Raw genomic sequence first — 22,147 nt, 5'->3', positions numbered from 1 at the left:
TTGAAGGTGGCATGACAGGTTAACAAAGCAGAGTACAAAAGCCAGAAAGTTATACTAAATCTTCATAAAACACTAGTTTTATAAAATGGGGGCACCACACTTGAGGAAGGACATGAAAGTTTTGGAGAAGGTTCAGAAGAGATTTAATGGAATCGTTCCATGGATGAGGCTAGACTGGAGAAGCTGGGTTGGTTCTCCTTAGAGTAGAGAAGGTCAAGAGGCGATTTGATAGAGGTGTTTAAAATCATGAACATAAGAAGTAGGAGCAGTAGGCCATACGGCCCCTCGGGCCTGCTCCGCCATTCAATAGGATCATGGCTGATCCGAACCTAGACTCATGTCCACTTCCCTGCCCTCTCCCCGTAACCCCCAATTCCCTTATCTGCTAGGAAACTGTCCATCTCTGTTTTAAATCTATTTAATGTTGCAGCTTCCACAGCTCTCTGGGGTAGCAAATTCCATAGATTTACTACCCTCTGAGTAAAGAAGTTTCTCATCTCAGTTTTGAAAGGGCAGCCCCTTATTCTAAGATTATGCCCCCTAGTTCTAGTCTCACCCATCAGTGGAAACATCCTCACCGCATCCATCCGATCAATCCCCCTCACAATCTTATATGTTTCGATAAGATCACCTCTCATTCTTCTGAACTCCAATGAGTAGAGGCCCAACCTACTCAACCTTTCCTCATACGTCAACCCCCTCATCTCCGGAATCAACCGAGTGAACCTTCTCTGAACCGCCTCGAGAGCAAGTATATCTTTTCTTAAATATGGAAACCAAAACTGCACGCAGTATTCCAGGTGTGGCCTCACCAATACCCTATATAACTGCAGCAAGACTTCCCTGTTTTTATACTCCATCCCCCTTGCAATAAAAGCCAAGATTCCATTGGCCTTCCTGATCACTTGCTGCACCTGCATACTAACTTTTTGTGTTTCATGCACCAGGACCCCCAGATCCCTTTGTACTGTAGCACTTTGCAGTTTATCTCCATATAGAAAATAACTTGCTCTTTGATTTTTTTCTGCCAAAGTGCATAATCTCACACTTTCCAATATTATATTCCATCTGCCAAATCTCTGCCCACTCACTTAGCCTGTCTATGTCCTTTTGCAGGTTTTTTATGTCCTCCTCACTCACTGCTTTCCCTCCCATCTTTGTATCGTCAGCAAACTTGGATATGTTGCACTCGGTCCCTTCCTCCAAATCGTTAATATAGATTGTAAAGAGTTGGGGACCCAGCACTGACCCCTGCGGAACACCACTAGTTACTGATTGCCAGCCCGAGAACGAACCATTTATCCCAACTCTTTGTTTTCTGTTAGATAGCCAATCTTCCGCCTATGCCAGTATATTACCCCCAATCCCGTGACTTTTTATCTTGATCAGTAATCTTTTGTGTGGCACCTTGTCAAATGCCTTTTGGAAGTCCAAATACACTACATCCACTGGTTCCCCTTTATCCACCCTGTATGTTACGTCCTCAAAGAATTCGAGCAAATTTGTCAAACATGACTTCCCCTTCATAAAACCATGCTGAGTGTCCTATTAAATTATGTTTATCCAAATGCTCTGTTACTGTTTCCTTAATAATGGACTCCAACATTTTACCAATCACAGATGTTAGGCTAACTGGTCTAGAGTTTCCAGCTTTTTGTCTACTTCCCTTCTTAAATAAGGGTGTTACATTAGCAGTTTTCCAATCTGCCGGGACCTTTCCTGAGTCCAGGGAGTTTTGGAAAATAATCACCAATGCATCCACAATCCCTACCGCTACTTCTCTCAAGACCCTAGGATGTAGGCCATCAGGTCCGGGGGATTTATCCGCCTTAAGTCCCATTATTTTACCGAGTACCACCTCCTTAGTGATTTTAATCGTGTTTAGCTCCCCCCCCGCCCCCCCATTGCCCCCTGTTTGTCCAGTGTTGGGATATTTTTAGTGTCCTCTACTGTAAAGACTGATACAAAATATTTGTTCAGCATCTTTGCCATCTCCATGTTCCCCACCACTAGTTTCCCAGTTTCATCCTCTAAGGGACCAACGTTCACTTTAGCCACCCTTTTTCTTTTTATACAGCTGTAGAAACTCTTGCTATCTGTTTTTATATTTTTTGTTAGTTTACTTTCATAATCTATCTTCCCTTTCTTAATTAATCTTTGTTATTCTTTGCTGGCTTTTAAATGCTTCCCAATCTTCTATCCTCCCACTAGATTTAGATAGAGTAAATAAAGAGAAACTGTTTCCAATGGTTGAAGGGTTGATAACCAGAGTGCACAGATTTACGGTGATTGGCAAAAGACTACATGAGGAAAAACTTCAAAGGGGAATTGGATAAATACTTGAAGGAAAAAGAATTGCAGATATGCGGAAAGAGCAGGGGAGTGGGACTAACTGGATTGATCTTCAAAAGAGCTGGCATAGACTCAATGGCCTCCTTCTGTGCTGTACTATTCTATGATTAACAACAGTTTCCATAGTACTGCCAGTTAAACTCAATCAATGGCTCTGGTGGCCTGGCAGCAGCGTGACTTAATGCTCAGATTGGTTTCTTTAAACATGTTTCCAAGGCTGCAGAATATTTCTAATCAACTTTATCAACAGCAGTTGGACCGGAAGCATTTGAATCTGCGGCTAAAAAAGTGCTCATCGAGTCATCATCGGCGACCACTCTAATTCGAGTATGGTATGTCCTTCATCAGTCATCTACTTGTGGGTCTTCAGGTGGCTGTGGAGGCCAATCCAAGATCCACAGACTCTACTACAGTGTGGGCATGTAAGACTATTGGTAGTGACTGGAGTATGGCTCTTAAGTTGTTGTCTCTCCTTACGGCGCTGGCGTTTATCCTCAGCGGCACGCTGGAGATTCTTTTCATGTAGTGCGGCACCGTTGTGGATGCATTTTCTCCAATTGTCTCTGTCCAGTACGATTTCCTCCCAGTTATTAATATCGATATGGAACTTTTTAAGGATTACCTTAATGTTATCTTTGTAATGCTTCTTTTGACCACCAGGAGACCTCTGCCCTTCCTTCAACTGGGAGTACAGAACCTGTTTTGGGAGACGTGAGTCTGACATGTCCAATCCATCAGAGTTGATGCTGCATGATGAGCGTAGTGATGCTGTAGATATTGGCCTCTTCAAGTATACTCCAGTTGGTACGCTTGTCCTCCCAGCTGACCCTCAAGATTTTGCGTAGAGAGCGTTGGTGGTATTGCTCTAAGGCTTTGAGATGTCTACTGTACGTAGTCCAGGTTTCAGCTCCATATAAAAGGGTGGGAAGGATGATGGCTTTGTATACAAGAATTTTAGTTTGGACTTGGAGGTCATGATTTTCAAAGACTCTCCACCTCAGTTTAGAAAAGGCTGCACTTGCACAACTCAGGCGGTGATGGATTTCAGAATCAATGTCAGCTTTGGAGGATAAATGGCTACCAAGATATGGAAAGGTGTTGACATTTTCAAGGGTGTTATTATCAATCTTTATAGAGGGAGGAGTTGCAAGCTGATTAGGTGATGGCTGGTGGAGCAGCTGGGTTTTCTTTATATTCATGGTGAGGCCCAGAAGTTTGTAGGCTCTGGAAAAAGCATTCAAGGTGTTTTGTAGATCATGCTCGGAAAGAGCTGTGATGGCATTATCATCTGCATACTGTAACTCCATAATGGTAGTGGTGGAGACTTTGCTCTTGGCCTTAAGCCTGTTGAGATTGAAAAGTCGGCCATCAGTACGGTAAAGGATTTGAATTCCGGTGGGCAGATCATTGCCGATGAGATGGAGGATAACTGAGATGAACACTGCAAAAAGGGTTGGAGCAATGATGCAGCCCTGTTTTACTCCTGTTTCAACTGTAAAGGGCTCTGAAATAGAACCGCTGCTGCTGAGAACTGCTGCAGACATGTTGTCATGTAGCAGCCTCAGAACTAAGATGAATTTATCGGGGCAACCAAGATATGTCATAAAGTCTGGCGGTGGACGGTGTCAAAAGCTTTAGTTAAGTCTATGAAAGCTATGAACAGTGGCTGCTTTTGTTCACGGCATTTCTCCTGTAATTGACGTGCTGTGAAGATCGTATCAGCTGTTCCTCTGGATGGTTGGAAACCAAACTGCGACTCCGGAAGCACCTCCTCAGATAATGGCAAAAGTCTGTTAGCAAGGACACAGGCAAGCACTTTTCCTGTGGAAGAAGGGAGATACCTCGGTAGTTACCACACACCGACTTTTCCCCCTTTTTAAAGATAGTAACAATCAAAGCGTCTTTGAGATCTTGTGGAATTTCTTCCTGCTGCCATATTTTTTTAGGAGGAAGGCATGTATGTGTGTCAGGAGCTCAGGGCCACCTTTTTTAAGGATTTCTGCTGGAATCCCATCTGAGCCGGCAGCTTTGTTGTTTTTCATGGACCGGAGTACAACAGAACAGTTTCTAATGTGTGGTTGCCCTCGTTGCAAGAATACAGATATATTTTTAACACTTTTTTTTTTAAAAGATAGAACAGCTTATGTAGCAATTATGGTTAAACCACATGAGTAAATCAAAATTGGTAGGGCCTGTGTGTTGGCAGATCTTATCTTTTGTTCACAATGACACTCCAGGACAAAAGCCATAGTTCGGGAAGAGCAAATATAGGAACCACGGGTTACGGAGATAACAATGTAGCAGGATATTAACCAAGACATGAGGTTTCTATCATTGCATGTTCGATGACCCAAAAGTAATAAAACACCCAACAAAGTCAACCACTGCAAGAATTGGACAATGAAAGTTAGTTTTTAAAATAGGACAGATACAAAGCAAAACGCAGTTGGAACTTTAGCTACCTTCAAGGCGAGGTACAGTGAATAGGCCTGGATCTCCAGGACTCCATTCCATTCTTCCAGTTTCTCTGTCTCCGCCGCATCTGCTCTGACAATGCCACCTTCCATATCAGTGCTTCCGACATGTCTTCCTTTTTGCTCAACCGAGGATTCCCCTCTACTGTGGTTGACACGGCCCTTGACCGTGTCCATTCTATCTCCCACACTTCTGCCCTCACCCCTGCCCCACCCTCCCAGAACCACAATAGAGTTCCCCTTGTCCTAACCTTTCACCCCACCAGCCTCCACATTCAACGGATCATCCTCCGCCATCTCCAGCGCGATCCCACCACCAAACACATCTTCCCCTCACCTCCCCTTTTAACATTCCGAAGGGACCGCTCCCTCCGCAACACCCTGGTCCACTCCTCTAACACCCCTTTCCCTTTGCCCGACACCTTCCTATGCAAGCGCAGGAGATGCAACACATGCCCTTATACCTTCCCACTGTCCAGGGCCCCAAACACCCCTTTCCAGGTGAAACAGCGATTTACTTGTACTTCTTGCAATTTAGTATACTGTATTCGCTGCTCACGATGCGGTCTCCTCTACATTGGGGAGACCAAACGCAGATTGGGTGACTGCTTTGCGTAACACCTCCAGTCAGTTCGTAAGGGGAACCCGAGCTTCCGGTCGCCTGTCACTTTAATTCTTCGCACCACTCCCACTCAGACCTCACCGTCCTCGGCCTCTTGCATTGTTCCACTGAAGCTCAGCGGAAGCTCGAGGAACAGCATCTCATCTTTCGATTAGGCACTTTACAGCCTTCTGGACTCAACATAGAGTTCAACAATTTCAGATCATAACCTCGGCCCCTATCATATATATATTTTTCATCGACACTTTTTCTGTCTTTTTTTCTTCTCTCCCACATGGCAGCCGTCTTTCATTCTGCCAGCACAATTCACACTTCATCTAGAGCCATCCTTTGTTTCTTAACCTGTCCCATTACCATCTCCTTTTGCCTTGAATATCTCTTAATGTCTCCTGCCTTCTATCCTATCACAGACCTGTCCTTTTGTTCTTTCATCCCCTCCATCCTTTCCCAGCCCCTGCACTTGCTTAAAAAATTTGTTCCATTTCCTGTTTTTTTCCAGTTCTGATGAAAGGTCATCGACCCGAAACGTTAACTCTGTTTCTCTCTTCACAGATGCTGCCTGACCTGCTGAGTATCTCCAGCATTTTCTGTTTTTATTTCAGATTTCCAGCATCTGCAGTATTTTCTTTTTTCATTGGCCTGGATCTGCATCGCTTACGAGTCAAAGTAAGTTTCTAGACGTAGGAGTGCGTGTCCTGCTCTGCATGCAATCTTAATATATTATTGTTTCAAAATATTAATCTTAAGTTAATTGTCAAGACATATTACTGCCTCTAGCTTTTCAAATCTGTTATTAAAAGGGATAACGAATTTATCCTCCAACACAATCATATCCAAGATGCCATCCGGCTTTCTCCTGGTTCCGATTTGCAATCTGGATTAGAGTTATGCAGGGTGCTGAGCAACGTTCCCGCTTTGGTTAGAATGAATGGACAGGCTCCAGGGAGGAGCAGAGGCAAATATTAAAGCAACTTCAGAGAAGGGGATTCAGAACTCCCACAAGCAAATTAAAGGACAGTATTTCAATAGGAATAATTATTGCTGTGTGCAAATTGGCTGCCGTGTTTCTCTACATTATAACAGTGACTACAATTCAAAAGTCCTTCATTGGCTGCAAGGCACTTTGGGATGTTCTTAGGTTGTGAATGGCCCTATATAAATGCAAGTCAAACTTCCCAAGTGGCCTGTGAGCTAGTTATAATCTTCCAGCAGTTACATAGAATTTACAGCACAGAAAAAGGCCATTTGGCTCAACTGGTCTGTGCTGGTATTTATGCTGCACACGAGCCTTCTCCCACCTTACTACTTCTCACCTTATCAGCATAACTTTTTATTCCTTTCTCCCTCATGCACTTATCTAGCTTCCCCTTAAATGCATCTATGCTATTTGCCTCAACCACTCCCTGTGGTAGCGAGTTCCACATTCTCACCACTATCTGAGTAAAGAAGTTTCTCCTGAATTCCTTATTGAATTTATTAGTGACTATAATATATTTATGACCCCTAGTTTTGGTCTCTCCTATATGTCGACATATCTTCTCTACGTCTACCCAACGAACCCTTTCATAATTTTAAAGATCTCCATCAGGTCACACCTCAATCTTTTCTTTTCTAGAGAAAAGAGTCCCAAGCCTTGCCAGTGTTCGTCAGACCTGCTCTGGTCCCAATCGCCTTGCTGGAAGCAGGATTCAGAGCCGGGGTCCACGTCCCACTCAATTCTACACACACTTCACTGTACACAAAAGTGGCCACTGGCTCTCCACTTCTGATTCGCCGCTATATGTACTGCAGCGTATTCTAATTAAAATGCAGGAAATTATCAACAGTGAGACTGGTGTACTAAACGGCAAAATTTATAGTATGTCACTGATATTTCCCTGTAGGAAAATCTGGGTGAGTGTATATAAACTTTTAGAAAGCTTGACTAAGACCCACATTATAGAGTCTTAATTAAACTAGTAACTGGATCAAATGTGGATTTTTAAAAAAGGATCCAAAGTGTACACCTCATAAGTAATGTCAGAAGGGAGGGAGAGAATGTGTTGTGGATTCCTGTGCAGTTTACTGCTTCAAGTGCTGTTGTTAATTACTTGAGTATTGAAAATAAATGTAAAATTTGCTACCACTAAAATGGGGAGAGCAGCAAAAACAAAGGATGCAATAAAAGATTTATAGAAGGATTTATATAAGTTATGGAATTGGGAAAATAATAAATAAAATTTGATCCTGAAACAGATCAGAGTGCCAATGTCTACTTTATATCCAACATCCTCAAAGAAGTTTGAGAGGTCAGACCTTACCCTTATAAATCCTTAAATTATTAAAACACAGGTTCTCCTTTAGCCTATCCCTCAGAATTGTTTTTATTGAGATTAGGCCGCAGAATACCCAGCCTCTGACCTGCTCTTTTTGCCATGGTTTCTCTCTGGGGGTAATTGCATCATGGAGTTCACGTTAATTGGGGCCACAAAAATAAAGCAAAGGTTCCTAATCCCAATGGCTACACAGTTATCACTTGAAATGCATATCTGGATGTTGGAAAGGACAGAATCTAGCTACAATAGTCTGCCAACAATCAATGCCCAGACTCGAGTATGAAGCGTAGTTACATGTCCACAGAACTATAGGAGGGGGACAACCGTAGACAGCACAGACAGAAGCCATTGCTAGAATACAAAACTAAGCTCAATGCCCTGCTCTCTGCCCATAGGCCTGTGCCTGCCTGTTTATCTACTTTGCATTTAAAGCATACAATGGTCTCTGCCATGACTCCATTGAATGATAGAATAGGCTCGAGGGACTAAATGGCCTACTCCTGTTCCTATTCCCTTCTCCCTCATATGCTTATCTAGCCTCCCCTTAAATGCATCCATGCTCTAAGAACACACTGGATAAAAAAATTCTCCCAACCCCTCTCTGCACTGAAGCCTTTAAATAGATGGCTCCTCGTTATTGACACCTCAACCAGGGGAAATTCTTCCCCACCCCCCCCAAAATCAAGACTCTTGCTAACTTAAAATAAAAAACGATTAAATCTCCTCAGGCTTTTTTTGCTCCAGCGCAGTCTCAGTATCTCTGATTTCTCATCACTGGCATAATCCTGATATTGTTTGGCTTTAATGTCTTTTGTACAGTGCGGTACCCAAAACTATATATTACTCTAACTGTGGCCTAGCTATTGCAGTAGGTATTTGAAAACAAGGCTACAGATGACACATGCACTATTTAGAAGGATGTAGTTTGATTGTGTTTCAACATAAATTAACTTTATGCTCTTGTACTTTATGCCTTTATTTTTAAATCCAAAATACTATCGGCCTTTATAGTTTTATCTACCTGCACTTACATATTCAAGGAATTATGTATTTGAACCTCTGTTTATGCATACCCTTAGTGTCTTCCCAGTGTTTGCACCATGAGCATTGTAACCAGCTCTGGTCACCGATACACAACAACTTACATTTATAAAGCGCCTATCGTAGTAAAACGCCCAAGGCGCTTCACAGGAGCAATTTCAATTTAGAGTCCAAAATAAATTTTACATGATATTAGACAAAATTGGACACAAGCAGCAAACAAATGTTTTTTCTTTTTGAAAAAAGTCAATGCCCACAAATAGTTCAAAGGACAGAAAAATGTCCTTAAATGTAACCAACAAACCAGTTGCACAATAAATGGTCAAAAGCACATTTAAATTGGCACTGTAGGATAACAGCTTGTTGCTGTGAAATTAATACAATGTTAGATCGTCAAAGAAATGTAAAAAATAAACACATACATTTTAACTTGCACAATATAGTATAATATACAATATTTTTAATATTTAACTGTTACTGGTACAATGATGTTTGCTGGCCTTATGTGCGGTAGGTGTTTGAAAACAAGGCTACAAACAGATGACACATGCACCATTTAGAAGGATGTAGTTTGATTGTGTTTCAACATAAATTAAACTCATTACAAACTTGTTAAAAGCATATGTGACAGCAATATGTGTCTTTTTCTTTGTCTTTTTGTTAAAATAGTCAGATATGCACCAGTAACCCATAAACCATGCTATATGTCCTACTGTTAATCGGGCCACCTAAAATAAATTAATTAAATTGGAAATGTTTTCTCTATTTAAGAGCTTAAAAATTAGAGTAAAATGCCCAATTATCTTAAACATTTTTGGTTTTGTTAAATATCAATACAGTATTTTACTGTGTCTATTTCAGTATTGTAACCCCCAATACAACACTCTGATGCATCACAGCCTGTGATATCACATGCTGTGCTTCTAGCTCCCCACTCAGAGAAGCCACATGAAATGGCCCCTCACTGTAGCACACTTTTTATATGGTTTTCAAAAAGAATTATAACAAGGGATAACTGTGTTTTAGTGAACGTCATATACAAATACATTGACGTACAAGAATCTCAGCAGTCAGAGCAACAGACTGTTCATTAAACTGCAGCATTGCTAAAATGTTGGCTCTTTACCACTACTCTCTCAGAATGTAAAAGTATTGACTTAAATGCCTTGTATATGCTGGGCTCATTGTGTTGAGGTTATACCATGGTGCAGTAAAAATCATTGCAAATCAAGGTCATCAGAATGGTATGACTGTCAAAAGTTCTATACTACATATAGAGTACTAGAAGATTTGAAAATAGTTACTTCAGTTCTAAAAGTTCCATAGCAAAAAATCTTTCCACTTTAGCAGTAGAAAAAGTAGTAATGTTCCACAGGTATGGTTAAAAGTTATAAGAGGATGTTTTCTGTATAAAAATGTATTGCAGACATTTGTGAACTGGTTTAAAACTCGACAGTGACACAAGGTATGTATGTATAAGACAGTATTTGGTCTTCTTAGAAAGACTGCATGAAATGAACAACAAATCTGTAAATTTCCTATAAGTTGAGCAATGTTAAAAATGTATAAATATATAGCAGCTTTTTAAATGGTTTCCAGTTGCCAAAGTCTACACTAACAATTTAACATACAACAGGCTCCCAATTAGATTATGTGAAAATGTATTCTTTGGAAGTCATGAATTAAATTAATGTTTTATCTCTAATTTACTAATTGAATATTAACTTTACAAATTTAGAAAGTAAAATTATAAACAGTGCACCCTGATCATTTCAACTATTAACTGATACTTAAAAAGGCAAAATAAAATTTCTGAAAAATACAGAAAAACTCAACTGAAAGAAATAAGTACATAAGACAGATAAAAATATAAAATTGGTATTGCACAGCACAAACCAACAGGCATAAACATATTCAGGCCTTTTAACTAGCTCCGAAAACTCAATGTAGGATTGTTTCCAATACAAAAACGTACAAATAGTCTTAATTTTTTAGGCAGAGACAATGTTCTAGGATCAAATGTGTTTCTTTGAATAAAGAGGTAACAGTTTATGGCACTCATTCTTACTGAAAGTATTTAAGGCCCGCGACCAGAAAAAACTTCTCTAAAAAGATTTCAGAATCGAGAACTGCAATGTGAGCTGCTCGTCCTATTAGTGAATTAGCTGTGTTGGGTAATGCGTGGATAACATCATAACGAACCAAATTACATTCCTTATTTTCCAGCACTGGCGACAGAAGATTTTGGATCATCTCAGCATACACTGGTCCTGTAAAATAGATCAGACAGGAGTGTTTTTTTGCTCCATAAATATTTTTATTAAAAATAGAACCATTAAAAAAAATCTTTATCTAGGCTTGAATGTAGAATTCAATGTAAATTTCTTATGTGCGTTTGTGTGTCATGCCACATTATGTTGGCATTTGCCATGCATATAGAAATTGATGTGAATTTTGCACAGTCTGGCCTGTGGATGTACAGGCTATTTGGTACATTGTGAATTGTTTCTGCTTTCACTTTTTTTTTAAGTAACAAAAAAAAGTGAAGTGTATGCAGAGGATAGGAATCCTCATGATGCGTTAAACTGTCATTGGTAGAATCCTTTTTTCAATAACACCAGTCAGATATTTAATCTTACCTGATTGTTTATCCTTTAAAGCTGTTTTGCATATCTCAATTCGAGCAGAATGATAGGGGACATAACGATCTTGTAGCGAGCCAACTAACACCACATTTTTGAAGTAATGGAGACCTTGAATACAAAAGTTAAGACAGTCACTAGAATAGCTTCCACATTATTTATGCAGTTTAATTTATCTGAAAATGGTATAAGGAAAGTAAATCTTTGGTTTGAAAAAAATATTAACATGCTGGGTAGGATAGTGTTTGGAATATTACCCTTTCACTTCAAATGTTGGTCCAAATCAGGCCCAATTAAGACAGAAGAAGCCACACATGGAAACATTATGGTAGTAAAGTAAAAATCTGATCGCTATAAATTCCTGCATTTCTGCAAATGCTGCATTTGATATTTATGCTGATTTCTAGTGGAAGCATGGACCCCCTCCTCCCTCAAGTCCAAAATGAGCAGGAACGTACACTATTGGGACAGTATTGGAAGACTGTAGGTTAGAGGCAGCCAGGAAAGCGATTTATCATGTGGCAAGGATAAATTAAAGTTCTAATTGTTCTTGTCCCTGCTGACAGCAAATAGAGAATACTGGTTGGCAAATCAGTATAATTGACCCATAACAGCAGCAGTAGCAATATGGACATTTGGGATAGCTCCATACAGCATCAAACCCATGCAGTGGAGGTTTTTTAGCGCACTAAAAAGGACAACATTCCATTCTTTAGCAAAAAGGATAAGGACACATAAACTGTGCAGATATAAACACAAAATGAGAGAGAAAATAAAACCCAGAAATGGCACATCTACAGATCAATCATTAGCGGTCTGCACAGATGGATTGGACTTGACCAGAGTGCTTTGGTTGGGAATTTGGAATGAGTGGGAATTTCTGGTAAGTATTGGGTAAGTAGAAGCTGTAAAAAGTGAAATTTAGTTTAAGATTTTGATTTTAACATAGAAATTTAAAACTTTAAAAACTGCAGTTAACAGAAGCTGACTGCCAGTGGCAGTTAACTGTCAGTCAGGTGCAAGTGCTTGTCTTGAATAGGCACTAGTCACCAGGAGCAGGGGAGCTGAGTCATCACTTGCAAATTGGGTGAGGCTCCTAGCGTATAAAAGTAAACATTTCTGCAGAGCACGGAGTCGACTTGAACGGAGTGCATTGGTTAGGAATTTGGAAAGCGTGGGAATTTAGAAGGGAGGTAAGGAGTTGTTCCTTTTTGCCTACATTACTTGTAGTACTGTGTGTTACAGGTAGATATTTAATTTCACTACCCTTAACTTAACCTAGGTCAAGTAAGTAGTCAGGAAACTACACTGTAAACTAAGTTACCTAATTACAAATTTAATTAAATAAAACAAGGTCATATAGGGATGGCAGTGCAGGTGGTGTGCCGTAACTGCAGCATGTGGGAGATTGTGGAGAGCATTGTGATCCCTGACAACCACGTTTGCAGTAAGTGCCTGCATCTTGAACTTCAGCTCAGAGTTTTTGAGCTGGAGTCTGAGGTGCAGACATTGCAGGGCATCAGGGAGGGGGGAGAGTTACCTGGACACTTTGATCCAGGAGGCCGTCACACCCCTTAGGTTAGGTAGTGGTAAGGTCTGGTTAGTGGTCAGGGACAGGAGGGTGTGACTGCAACTCAGGCAGGTAAGGGGACCCCTGGTGCAGTGCTGGAGGAGCCTCAGCCTTTGCCCTTGTCCAACAGGTATGAGGTTCTTGCTGCCTGTGTGAATGAGGGGAAAAGCCTGCAGGATGGATGAGCAAGCTGACCATGGCACCATGGTGCAAGAGGCCATTCAAGGTGGGGGGTGGAAAGGAATGTAGTTGAGGTAGGGGACGAAAAAGAATGTAGTTGTGGTAGGGGACAGTATAGTCAGGGGGATAGATGCTGTTCTTTGTAGCCGCGACCAAGAGTTTTGAAGGTTGTGTTGCCTGCCCGGTGCCAGGGTTAAAGACATCTCCTCGCGGCTGGAGAAGAACTTGGGAGTGGGAGGATCCAGCTGTCATGGTCCATGTAGGAACCAATGACATAGGTAGAACTAGGAATGAGGTTCTGCTGAGGGAGTTTGAGGAGCTAGGACCCAAATTAAAAAGCAGATCCTCAAAGGTAATTATCTCTAGATTGTTACCTGAGCCACGCGCAAATTGGCATAGGGAGAAACAGATTAGAGGTTTAAATGCGTGGCTCAAAGAGTGGTGTGGGAGGAAGGGGTTTCAGTTCATGGGGCACTGGCACCAGTACTGGGGAAAGAGGGAGCTGTTCCGTTGGGACAGGCTCCATTTAAACCAGGCTGGAACCAGTGTCCTGGCGAACTGAATAACTAGGGCAATAGACGGGGCTTTAAACTAAGGAAGGGGGGAGGGGGAGGATTCAGGAAAGAGTACATTTAAAAGCAATGAGAGAAATGTCAAGGCTCTAGAGTAGAGCAGAGTTTTGGGTAAAAATAAGCAGAGTGGTCAGCAAGGGACAGAGAGAGTAACAAAGGTAATAGGCATCAGGGAAAAGGCAAAATAAGTCAAAGCTAAAGGGAACAAAATAGATGAATTAATAGCGCAGATAGAATTTAACAGGTTTGATCTAATAGCCATTATGGCGACGTGGTTACAATGTGGCCAAGGTTGGGAACTAAATATTCCAGAATACATAACTTTTAGAAGGGATAGGCAAAATGAAAAAGGAGGAGTAGCCCTGATAATAAAGAATGGGATAAAGACTGTAGCGAGAAAGGATCTTAGCTCCGAAAATCAATAAGCAGAATCAGTTTAGGTGGAGATATAAAAACAGCAAGGGGCAGAAGACATTGGTGGGAGTTGTTTTTGGCCCCCAAACAGTAGTTGTAATGTAGGGCAGAGTGTAAATCAGGAAATTAGAGGTGCACATAACAAGGGTAATATAGTAATCATGGGGGACTTTAATCCACATATAGACTGAGCAAACCAAATTTGCAGTAATAGTGTGGAGGACGAATTCATGGAATGTATGCAAGATAGTTTTCTAAATCAGTATGTTGAGGAACCAACTGGGGAACAGGCTATTTTAGATCTAGTATTGTGCCATGAGAAAGGGTTAATTAATAACCTTGTAGTAAAGGGGCCTTTAGGGAAGAGTGACCATATGATGTTAGAATTTTATGCTGAGTTTGAAAGTGATTTAGTTAAATCGAAAACTAGGGTCTTAAATCTAAACAAAGCAAACTACGTAGGTATGAGGGGTGAGTTGGCTACGGTATATTGGGAAACTACATTAAAAGGTATGATGGTAGACAAGCAATGTTAGGATAAAATTTGGATATGGGGATATAAAGGGGTAGGCCTCAATGTTTGACTGGTATAATATGTCTGAAAGGTACCATTCAGTCTAGTTGGGCTGGAAAACAAACGCAAAGCACCATGGGATACTTGGCTATATTAACCCTTTTTAAACCAACATAAATAAATTTAGCTGACCAAAGACATTCTGAAGTGTTGCTTGTAATTACAACTTGGTGGTAACTGTTTAGAAAGAGCCTGTTCTTGGAAGAGATAAGAGTACAAAGGCACGATTAATGAATAGCAGCAAATAAGGCCTTGAAGAGTAGTCAGCCAGCTGCATAATGCAATGTGGCTTTGTATTCATCCAGCCATGTCTCTGCTGAAAATACCTTCCCATACCGATAACAAGAGTAAGAGATAGCTCATGAATACAGAAGTTAGAATGAAGCCTCTACCGTCGATAAGCTTCTTACTGACATATCCAGAGGGTACTCGAGTTCAAAGGACAGGCCTAATAGTTGATTGATTAATCATGCTTGACTAATCTACTGGAATTTTTTGAGGATGTAACTGGTAAAATAGATAAGGGAGAACCAGTGGATGTGGTGTATTTGGACTTTCATAAGGCTTTCGATAAGGTCCCGCATAAGAGATTAGCCTGTAAAGTTAAGGCACGAGATTGGGGGCAAGGTATCGACTTGGATAGAGAACTGGTTGGCAGACAGAAAGCAAAGAGTTGGAATAAACGGGTCCTTTTCCGAGTGGCAGGCAGTGACTAGTGGGGTACCGCAAGGATCGGTCCTAGGACCCCAGCTATTCACAATATATATTAATGATCTAGACAAGGGAAATAGATGTAGTATCTCCAAGTTTGCAGATGACACAAAGCTGGGTGGGCGTGTGTGCTGTGAGGAGGATGCCGAGAAACTCCAGTATGATTTGGACAGGTTGGGTGATTGGGCAGAAGCATGGCAGATGCAATATAACGTGGATAAATGCAAGGTTATCCACTTTGGTGTCAAAAACAGGAAGGCAGATTATTATCTGAATGGCAATAGATTGGGAGAAGGGGAAGTGCAACGAGAACTGGGTGTCCTTGTGCACCAGTCGCTGAAGGTAAGCATGCAGGTGCAGCAGGCGGTTAAGGCGGCAAATGGTATGTTGGCCTTCGTAGCGAGAGGGTTAGAGTACAGGAACAAGGATGTCTTGCTGCAGTTGTACAGGGCCTTGGTGAGACCATATCTTGAGTATTGTGTGCAGTTTTGGTCGCCTTATCTGAGGAAGGATGTTCTTGCCATGGAGGGAGTGCAGCAAAGATTCACCAGGCTGATACCTGGGATTGCAGGAATGACGTATGAGGAGAGATTGGGTCGATTGGGCTTATACTCGCTGGAGTTTAGAAGAATGAGAGGGGATCTCATTGAAACTTATAAAATGCTAACACTACTAGACAGACTAGATGCAGGAAGGATGTTCCCGATGGCCGGGGAGTCCAGAACCAGGGGTCACAGTCTAAGGATAAGGGGTAAGCCATTTAGGACAGAGATGAGGAGGAATTTCTTCACCCAGAGAGTGGTGATCCTGTGGAATTCTCTACCACAGAAGGCAGTAGAGGCCAATTCATGAAATATATTCAAGAAGGAGTTGGATATATTTCTTAAGGCTAAAGGGATCAAGGGATATGGAGAGAAGGCAGGGACAGGGTACTGAATTTGGATGATCAGCCATGATCTCATTGAATGGCGGAGCAGGCTCGAGGGGCCGAATGGCCTACTCCTGCTCCTATCTTCTATGTTTCTATGTAAACCAATGAAGTATTAATATTCTCATGTCTAATAAACTGTATAAACTAAGCTGTATTGCCACTTTTTCCCTTGAGAACGATGTCTCTAGCTAAGGGTAGCTGAGATAGTTCTCCCGTGTGCACTCGTAATAAAACTATTGATCTGGGTAACACCCGAGTCTGTTAGTTCTATTTTACCTTCCAGATTTTCCTCGCTTACAAGCAATAACTAGCATTTAAAGAATTAATACATAATTTACAACAAATATACATTCCTTTAAGGCACAAAAACCCTCACAGGTAAAGTGGTCCAACCGTGGCTAACAAGAGAAGTTAAAGATAGTATTAGATCAAAGGAAGAGGCTTATAATGTTACCAAAAAGAGCAGTAAGCCTAAGGATTGGGAGGATTTTAGAATTCAGCAAAGGAGGACCAAGAAATTGAGAAAGAAAGGGAAAATAGAATGAGAGTAAACTAGCGAGAGACATAAAAACAGACTGTAAAAGCTTCTATAGCTATGTAAAAAGGAAAAGATTAGCAAAAGTAAACGTGGGTCCCTTACAGGCTGAGACAGGAGAAATTATAATGGGGAATAAGGAAATGGCAGGGAAATTAAACAAGTACTTTGGGCTTGATTTTGCCATTAGTGGCGGGTTGGGTGCGGGTCCCGGTCCCGATCCCGCCTCCGCTGTTGGGCAGGAAAAAAATTGCGATTTTTGCCCTAATTGGGCAATTAATTTCCAGCGTGTGTGAACCCCTGGCCCAATTATGTTTTGGGGCCTAAAACTCGCCTCCGATGATGTCATTTCTCCAGCTGCATTTAAGGGCTCCAACCAGTCTTGGTTCATTTAGTACCTAAACGCTTGTGTTTGCTTCTGTTGAAAATAGTTTTTGGAGCTATTGCAATGTCTACTTCAAGGTCCAAGGCCTCACCTCAGTTTGATGATGACTCACTCCATGCTCTGGTGGAGGGAGCCAGAGCACAAAAGGAGGTGCTCTTTCCATCCTCTGGGAGGAAAAAACCTCGTCAGCAGACTAAAGCTGCGTGGCTGCAAGTTGTTCAGGAGGTGAGTGCCAGATTGATGTGCAGCAGAACCTGGCTGCAGTGCCGAAAGAGGTTCAATTACCTTGTCCGAGCAGGCAAAGTGACTATATCGTCACCTTTACCCTCAGTCTGCTCCCCATCTCCTCTCAGCACCATCACTATATTGTCAACTTACTCCTACAGATCCCACTTCACTCTTACATCCCTTGCACCCTTAACTATTCTCCCTCTCTCTATGTGCACAATCACTTAACTATTCGACTATGCTGCCCTCACACTCCCTATCACTGTTATGCTATGACAACAACTAACACCACACAGGGAGGGCCCTTAGTATTGGGACCTCACTCCATCTTTGTATCCTTCTAAGCATCTATGCTATGGATTATCCACACTCACTCCATCATTCTCACTCAAACTCCACTTGTGTCCCTCATTGCAGGAAAAGAGAGCCCACAATAAGAGGGAAAGGGCGAAGACTGGAGGCGGGCCAGCCTCAATAGCCCATCTTACCAGCGCAGAGGAGGCAGCCCTAGAGATCGTTGGAGCAGAGGAGGATGTGGAAGTGGGGGACGGACAGACGGGCACATCAGAGCAAGCTGGTGACAGAATCGTTTTGCATCTCATTGACACTGCATGAACATAAGAACATAAGAAATAGGAGCAAGAGTAGGCCAATCGGCCCCTCGAGCCTGCTCCGCCATTCAATAAGATCATGGCTGATCTGATCCTAACCGCCAATCCACTATCACAGAACCATCTCCTGAATCTAACAGAATTAGACACACGAAATAGGAGCAGGATCAGGCTACACAGCCCCTGGGCCCGCTCCGCTACCCACAGGGCCCCTGGGCCCGCTCCGCTACCCACAGGGCCATGACCGATCCGAACCTAGACTCATGTCCAAATTCTTGCCCGCTCCCCGTAACCCTTAATTCCCTTTACTTCTAGGAAACTGTCTATTTCTGTTTTAAATTTATGTAATGATGTAGCTTTTACAGCTTTTTGGGGCAGCATATTCCATGGACCTACCACCCTCTGAGTGAAGTAGTCCCTCCTCATCTCAGTTTTGAAAGAGCAGCCCCTTATTCTAAGACTATGCCCCCTAGTTCTAGTTTCACCCATCATCGGGAACATCTTCCCCGCATCCACCCGATCCAACCCCTTCACAATCTTATATGTTTCAATAAGATCGCCTCTCATTCTTCTGAACTCCAATGAGTAGAGTCCCAATCTACTCAACCTCTCCTCATATGTCCATCCCCTCATCCCCGGGATTAACCGAGTGAACCTTCTTTGTACTGACTCGAGAGCAAGTATGTCCTTTCTTAAGTATGGACACCAAAACTGTACGCAGTATTCCAGGTGCGGTCTCACCAATACCTTGTACAACTGAAGCAATACCTCCCTATTTTTATATTCTATCCCCCTAGCAATGAAAGCCAACATTCCATTGGCCTTCTTAATCACTTGCTGCACCTGCATACTAACCTTTTGAGTTTCGTGCACCAGGACCCCCAGATCCCTTTGTACTTCAGTACTTTCCAGTTTCTTGCCATTAAGATAATAACTTGCTCTACGATTTTTCCTGCCAAAGTGCATAACCTCACACTTTCCAGTATTGTATTCCATCTGCCAAATCTCTGCCCACTTACTTAGCCTGTCTATGGCCCCTTGCAGGTTTTTTATGTCCTCCTCACTCACTACTTTCCCTCCCATCTTAGTATCATCTGCAAACTTTGATATGTTACACTCAGTCCCCTCCTCCAAATCGTTACTATAGATTGTGAAGAGTTGGGGACCCAGCACTGACCCCTGCGGAACACCACTAGTTACTGATTGCCAGTCTGAGAATGAACCATTTATCCCAACTCTCTGCCTTCTGTTAGATAGCCAATCCTCTATCCATGCCAGAATATTATCCCCAATCCTGTGATTTTTTTATCTAAAGCAATAATCTTCTGTGTGGCACCTTGTCAAATGCCTTTGGAAGTCTAAATACACTACGTCCACTGGTTCCCCTTTATCCACCCTATATGTTACTTCCTCAAAGAACTCCAGCAAATTTGTCAAACATGACTTCCCCTTCATAAAACCATGCTGACTTTGTCCTATTAAATTATGATTATCCAAATGTCCTGTTACTGTCTCCTTAATAATGGACTCCAAAATTTTACCTACCACAGATGTTAGGCTAACCGGTCTATAGTTTCCAGCCTTCTGTCTACTGCCCTTTTTAAATAAGGGTGTTACATTAGCAGTTTTCCAGTCTGCTGGGACCTTTGCCGAGTCCAGGGAGTTTTGGAAAATTATTACCAATGCATCCACAATCCCTACCGCCACTTCCCTCAAGACCCTAGGATGTAAGCCATCAGGTCCAGGTGATTTATCCGCCTTGAGTCCCATTATTTTACCGAGTACCACTTCCTTAGTGATTTTGATCGTGTTTAGCTCCTCCCCCCCTTTAGCCCCCTGTTTGTCCAGTGTTGGGATATTCTTAGTGTCGTCTACTGTAAAGACTGATATAAAATATTCATTCAGTGTTTTTGCCATCTCCATATTTCCCACCATTAATTTCCCGGTCTCATCCTCTAAGGGACCAACATTTACTTTAGCCACCCTTTTTCTTTTTATAGAACTATAAAAACTCTTACTATCTGTTTTTATATTTTTTGCTAATTTACTTTCATAATCTATCTTCCCTTTCTTAATCAATCTTTTTGTTATTTTTTTGCTGTCTTTTAAAGTTTTCCCAATCCTCTATCCTCCCACTAGATTTGGTTACCTTATATGCACTTGTTTTTAGTTGAATACTATCCTTAATTTCTTTACTTAGCCACGGATGGCTGTCTTTTCTTTTACACCCTTTTCTTCTCAGTGGAATATATATTTTTTGGAAGTTGTAAAATAACTCCTTAAATGTACACCACTGATCATGTATCGTCTTACCCTTTAATCTATTTTCCCAATCCACTCTACTCAATTCCGCTCTCATACCTTTATAGTCTCCTTTATTCAAGCTTAGCACGCTTGTTTGAGATCCAACCTTCTCACCCTCTAATTGAATATGGAATTCAACCATGTTATGGTCACTCATTCCAAGGGGATCCTTTACTAGGACATTTTTAATTAATCCTGTCTCGTTACACAGGACCAGATCTAAGGTTGCTTGCCCCCTGGTCGGTTCAGTTACATACTGCTCAAGAAACCCATCCCTAATACACTCAATGAACTCATCCTCAAGGTAGCCCTGCCCAATTTGATTTGTCCAATTAACATGATAGTTAAAATCCCCCATAATTATAGATGTTCCCTTATTACAAGCCTCAACTATTTCCTGATTGATACTCCGTCCAACAGAGTTGCCACTGTTCGGAGGCCTATAGACTACGCCCACTAGTGTTTTGAGTGACTGGTATGGCTCCGTATGCTCAAACAGATTGACTTATGATCATCTGCACTATTCCATGTGCATGCAACGTTTATATCACGTCTAACTCAGGCCTTTACTCCCCCACAGGACCATCGACAGCCCCCCTCCCCACTGTCCAGGAGAAAGAGGCTGAGCCGGAAGACTCCTCAGAGGAACCTGCAACCTCTGAGGGTGCAGCGTCAGCAGAATTTAGCGCACCCAGCACCAGCGCAGACACTCACACCTCGGTGGGACCTTCGGGACATAGAGTAGTGTTGTCACCTGGTGTATCACAGCTCACAAGTGAGCATCAGCAGATTGTGGAGACAGGGACAGCAGTGGAGAGTCCTCGTCGGAGGGCGCAGGACTCTGCCAGCTCAGCTCAGCTGCATGTCGACCCTGTGCCTCCGGGTCTATCCAGGAGAGTGGTGTTGGAACTCCAGGAACAGGTGCAGGAGTCTCTGGCAGGTTTTGTCTCCACGGTCATTGCGAATGTGGAGCGGATGGTGGAGTCCAACGCTAACATGAGCAGAGCCTTTTGTGAAGGCACTGGCGAATCAACACCAACTTGGAAAGGATGGCTACAGTAGAGGTGAGGATGGCTACGGCCATGGAGGAGCTAAATCGCCAGAGTATGGAAAAGATGGTGAATGTTCAGAATAGACTGACATCTCTAGATGAGTGAAGGACAGCTATTGATCAGAGAAACCAGACCTTCATGGAAGTCCTCTGGAGTAGGACTGCCAGTTCAGAAATGGGTCCTCATAGCCCCCCTGATGTGCAGCAAGGTGCTGTCAAGCCACTTGCTAGCTCTGAAGTGGGGCTGACCCATGGTGGAACAAGGAACACACTCCCATGCCACTGTGGAGCCCTCGGTCAGAGCCCCATCAGAGTCCTCACCCAACTGAGATGGGCGTCTCAGCCCCTGCACAGGAGGAGCAGACTGTTGGCGAGCCCTCACAGGCTCGCAACCCCAGAGGACGCCCGCCAAAGGTGTCGAAGCATGAGAGTGAGCAAGGGGCCTCCACATCTGCTGAAGTCACAGGGGAAGCACCACATAGGAGCACGTGTAAGAGGAAGATAATGCACAAGTAGTCACAAGGGTAGTCGCTTGGGTGTTCTGTTGTGTTTAATTGTTAAATGCCATCATTTAGTCGATGTATTAAAATGAAATGATGGCAAACTGTTGACGTTCTGGACTGTCATTTCGGATA

The 22,147-nt window shown here is 42.4% G+C and overlaps 1 protein-coding gene across 7 annotated transcripts in view; it reads right to left on the bottom strand.

Annotated features, from left to right (window-relative positions):
* Nucleotides 1-9,227: 9,227 nt before the first annotated feature.
* fam135a (family with sequence similarity 135 member A) overlaps nucleotides 9,228-22,147 on the bottom strand; it is a 305,872-nt gene continuing 292,952 nt past the window's right edge. For all 7 annotated transcript variants that reach the window (XM_085996568.1, XM_085996572.1, XM_085996570.1 and 4 more), the window contains 2 exons: nucleotides 11,444-11,557; nucleotides 9,228-11,074 (listed from right to left, as the gene is read on the bottom strand). In XM_085996568.1, the coding sequence (XP_085852694.1) occupies nucleotides 10,869-11,074; nucleotides 11,444-11,557 (320 nt within the window). In that variant the 3' untranslated portion in view covers nucleotides 9,228-10,868. The remainder of the gene's footprint in view (nucleotides 11,075-11,443; nucleotides 11,558-22,147) is intronic.

The sequence above is a fragment of the Somniosus microcephalus genome, chromosome 9 (genome assembly GCF_052327205.1).
Source record: "Somniosus microcephalus isolate GS21.2 chromosome 9, FLI_Smic_1.0, whole genome shotgun sequence".
NCBI lineage: Eukaryota > Metazoa > Chordata > Chondrichthyes > Squaliformes > Somniosidae > Somniosus > Somniosus microcephalus.
This window is presented reverse-complemented; position numbering and strand designations above follow the sequence as displayed.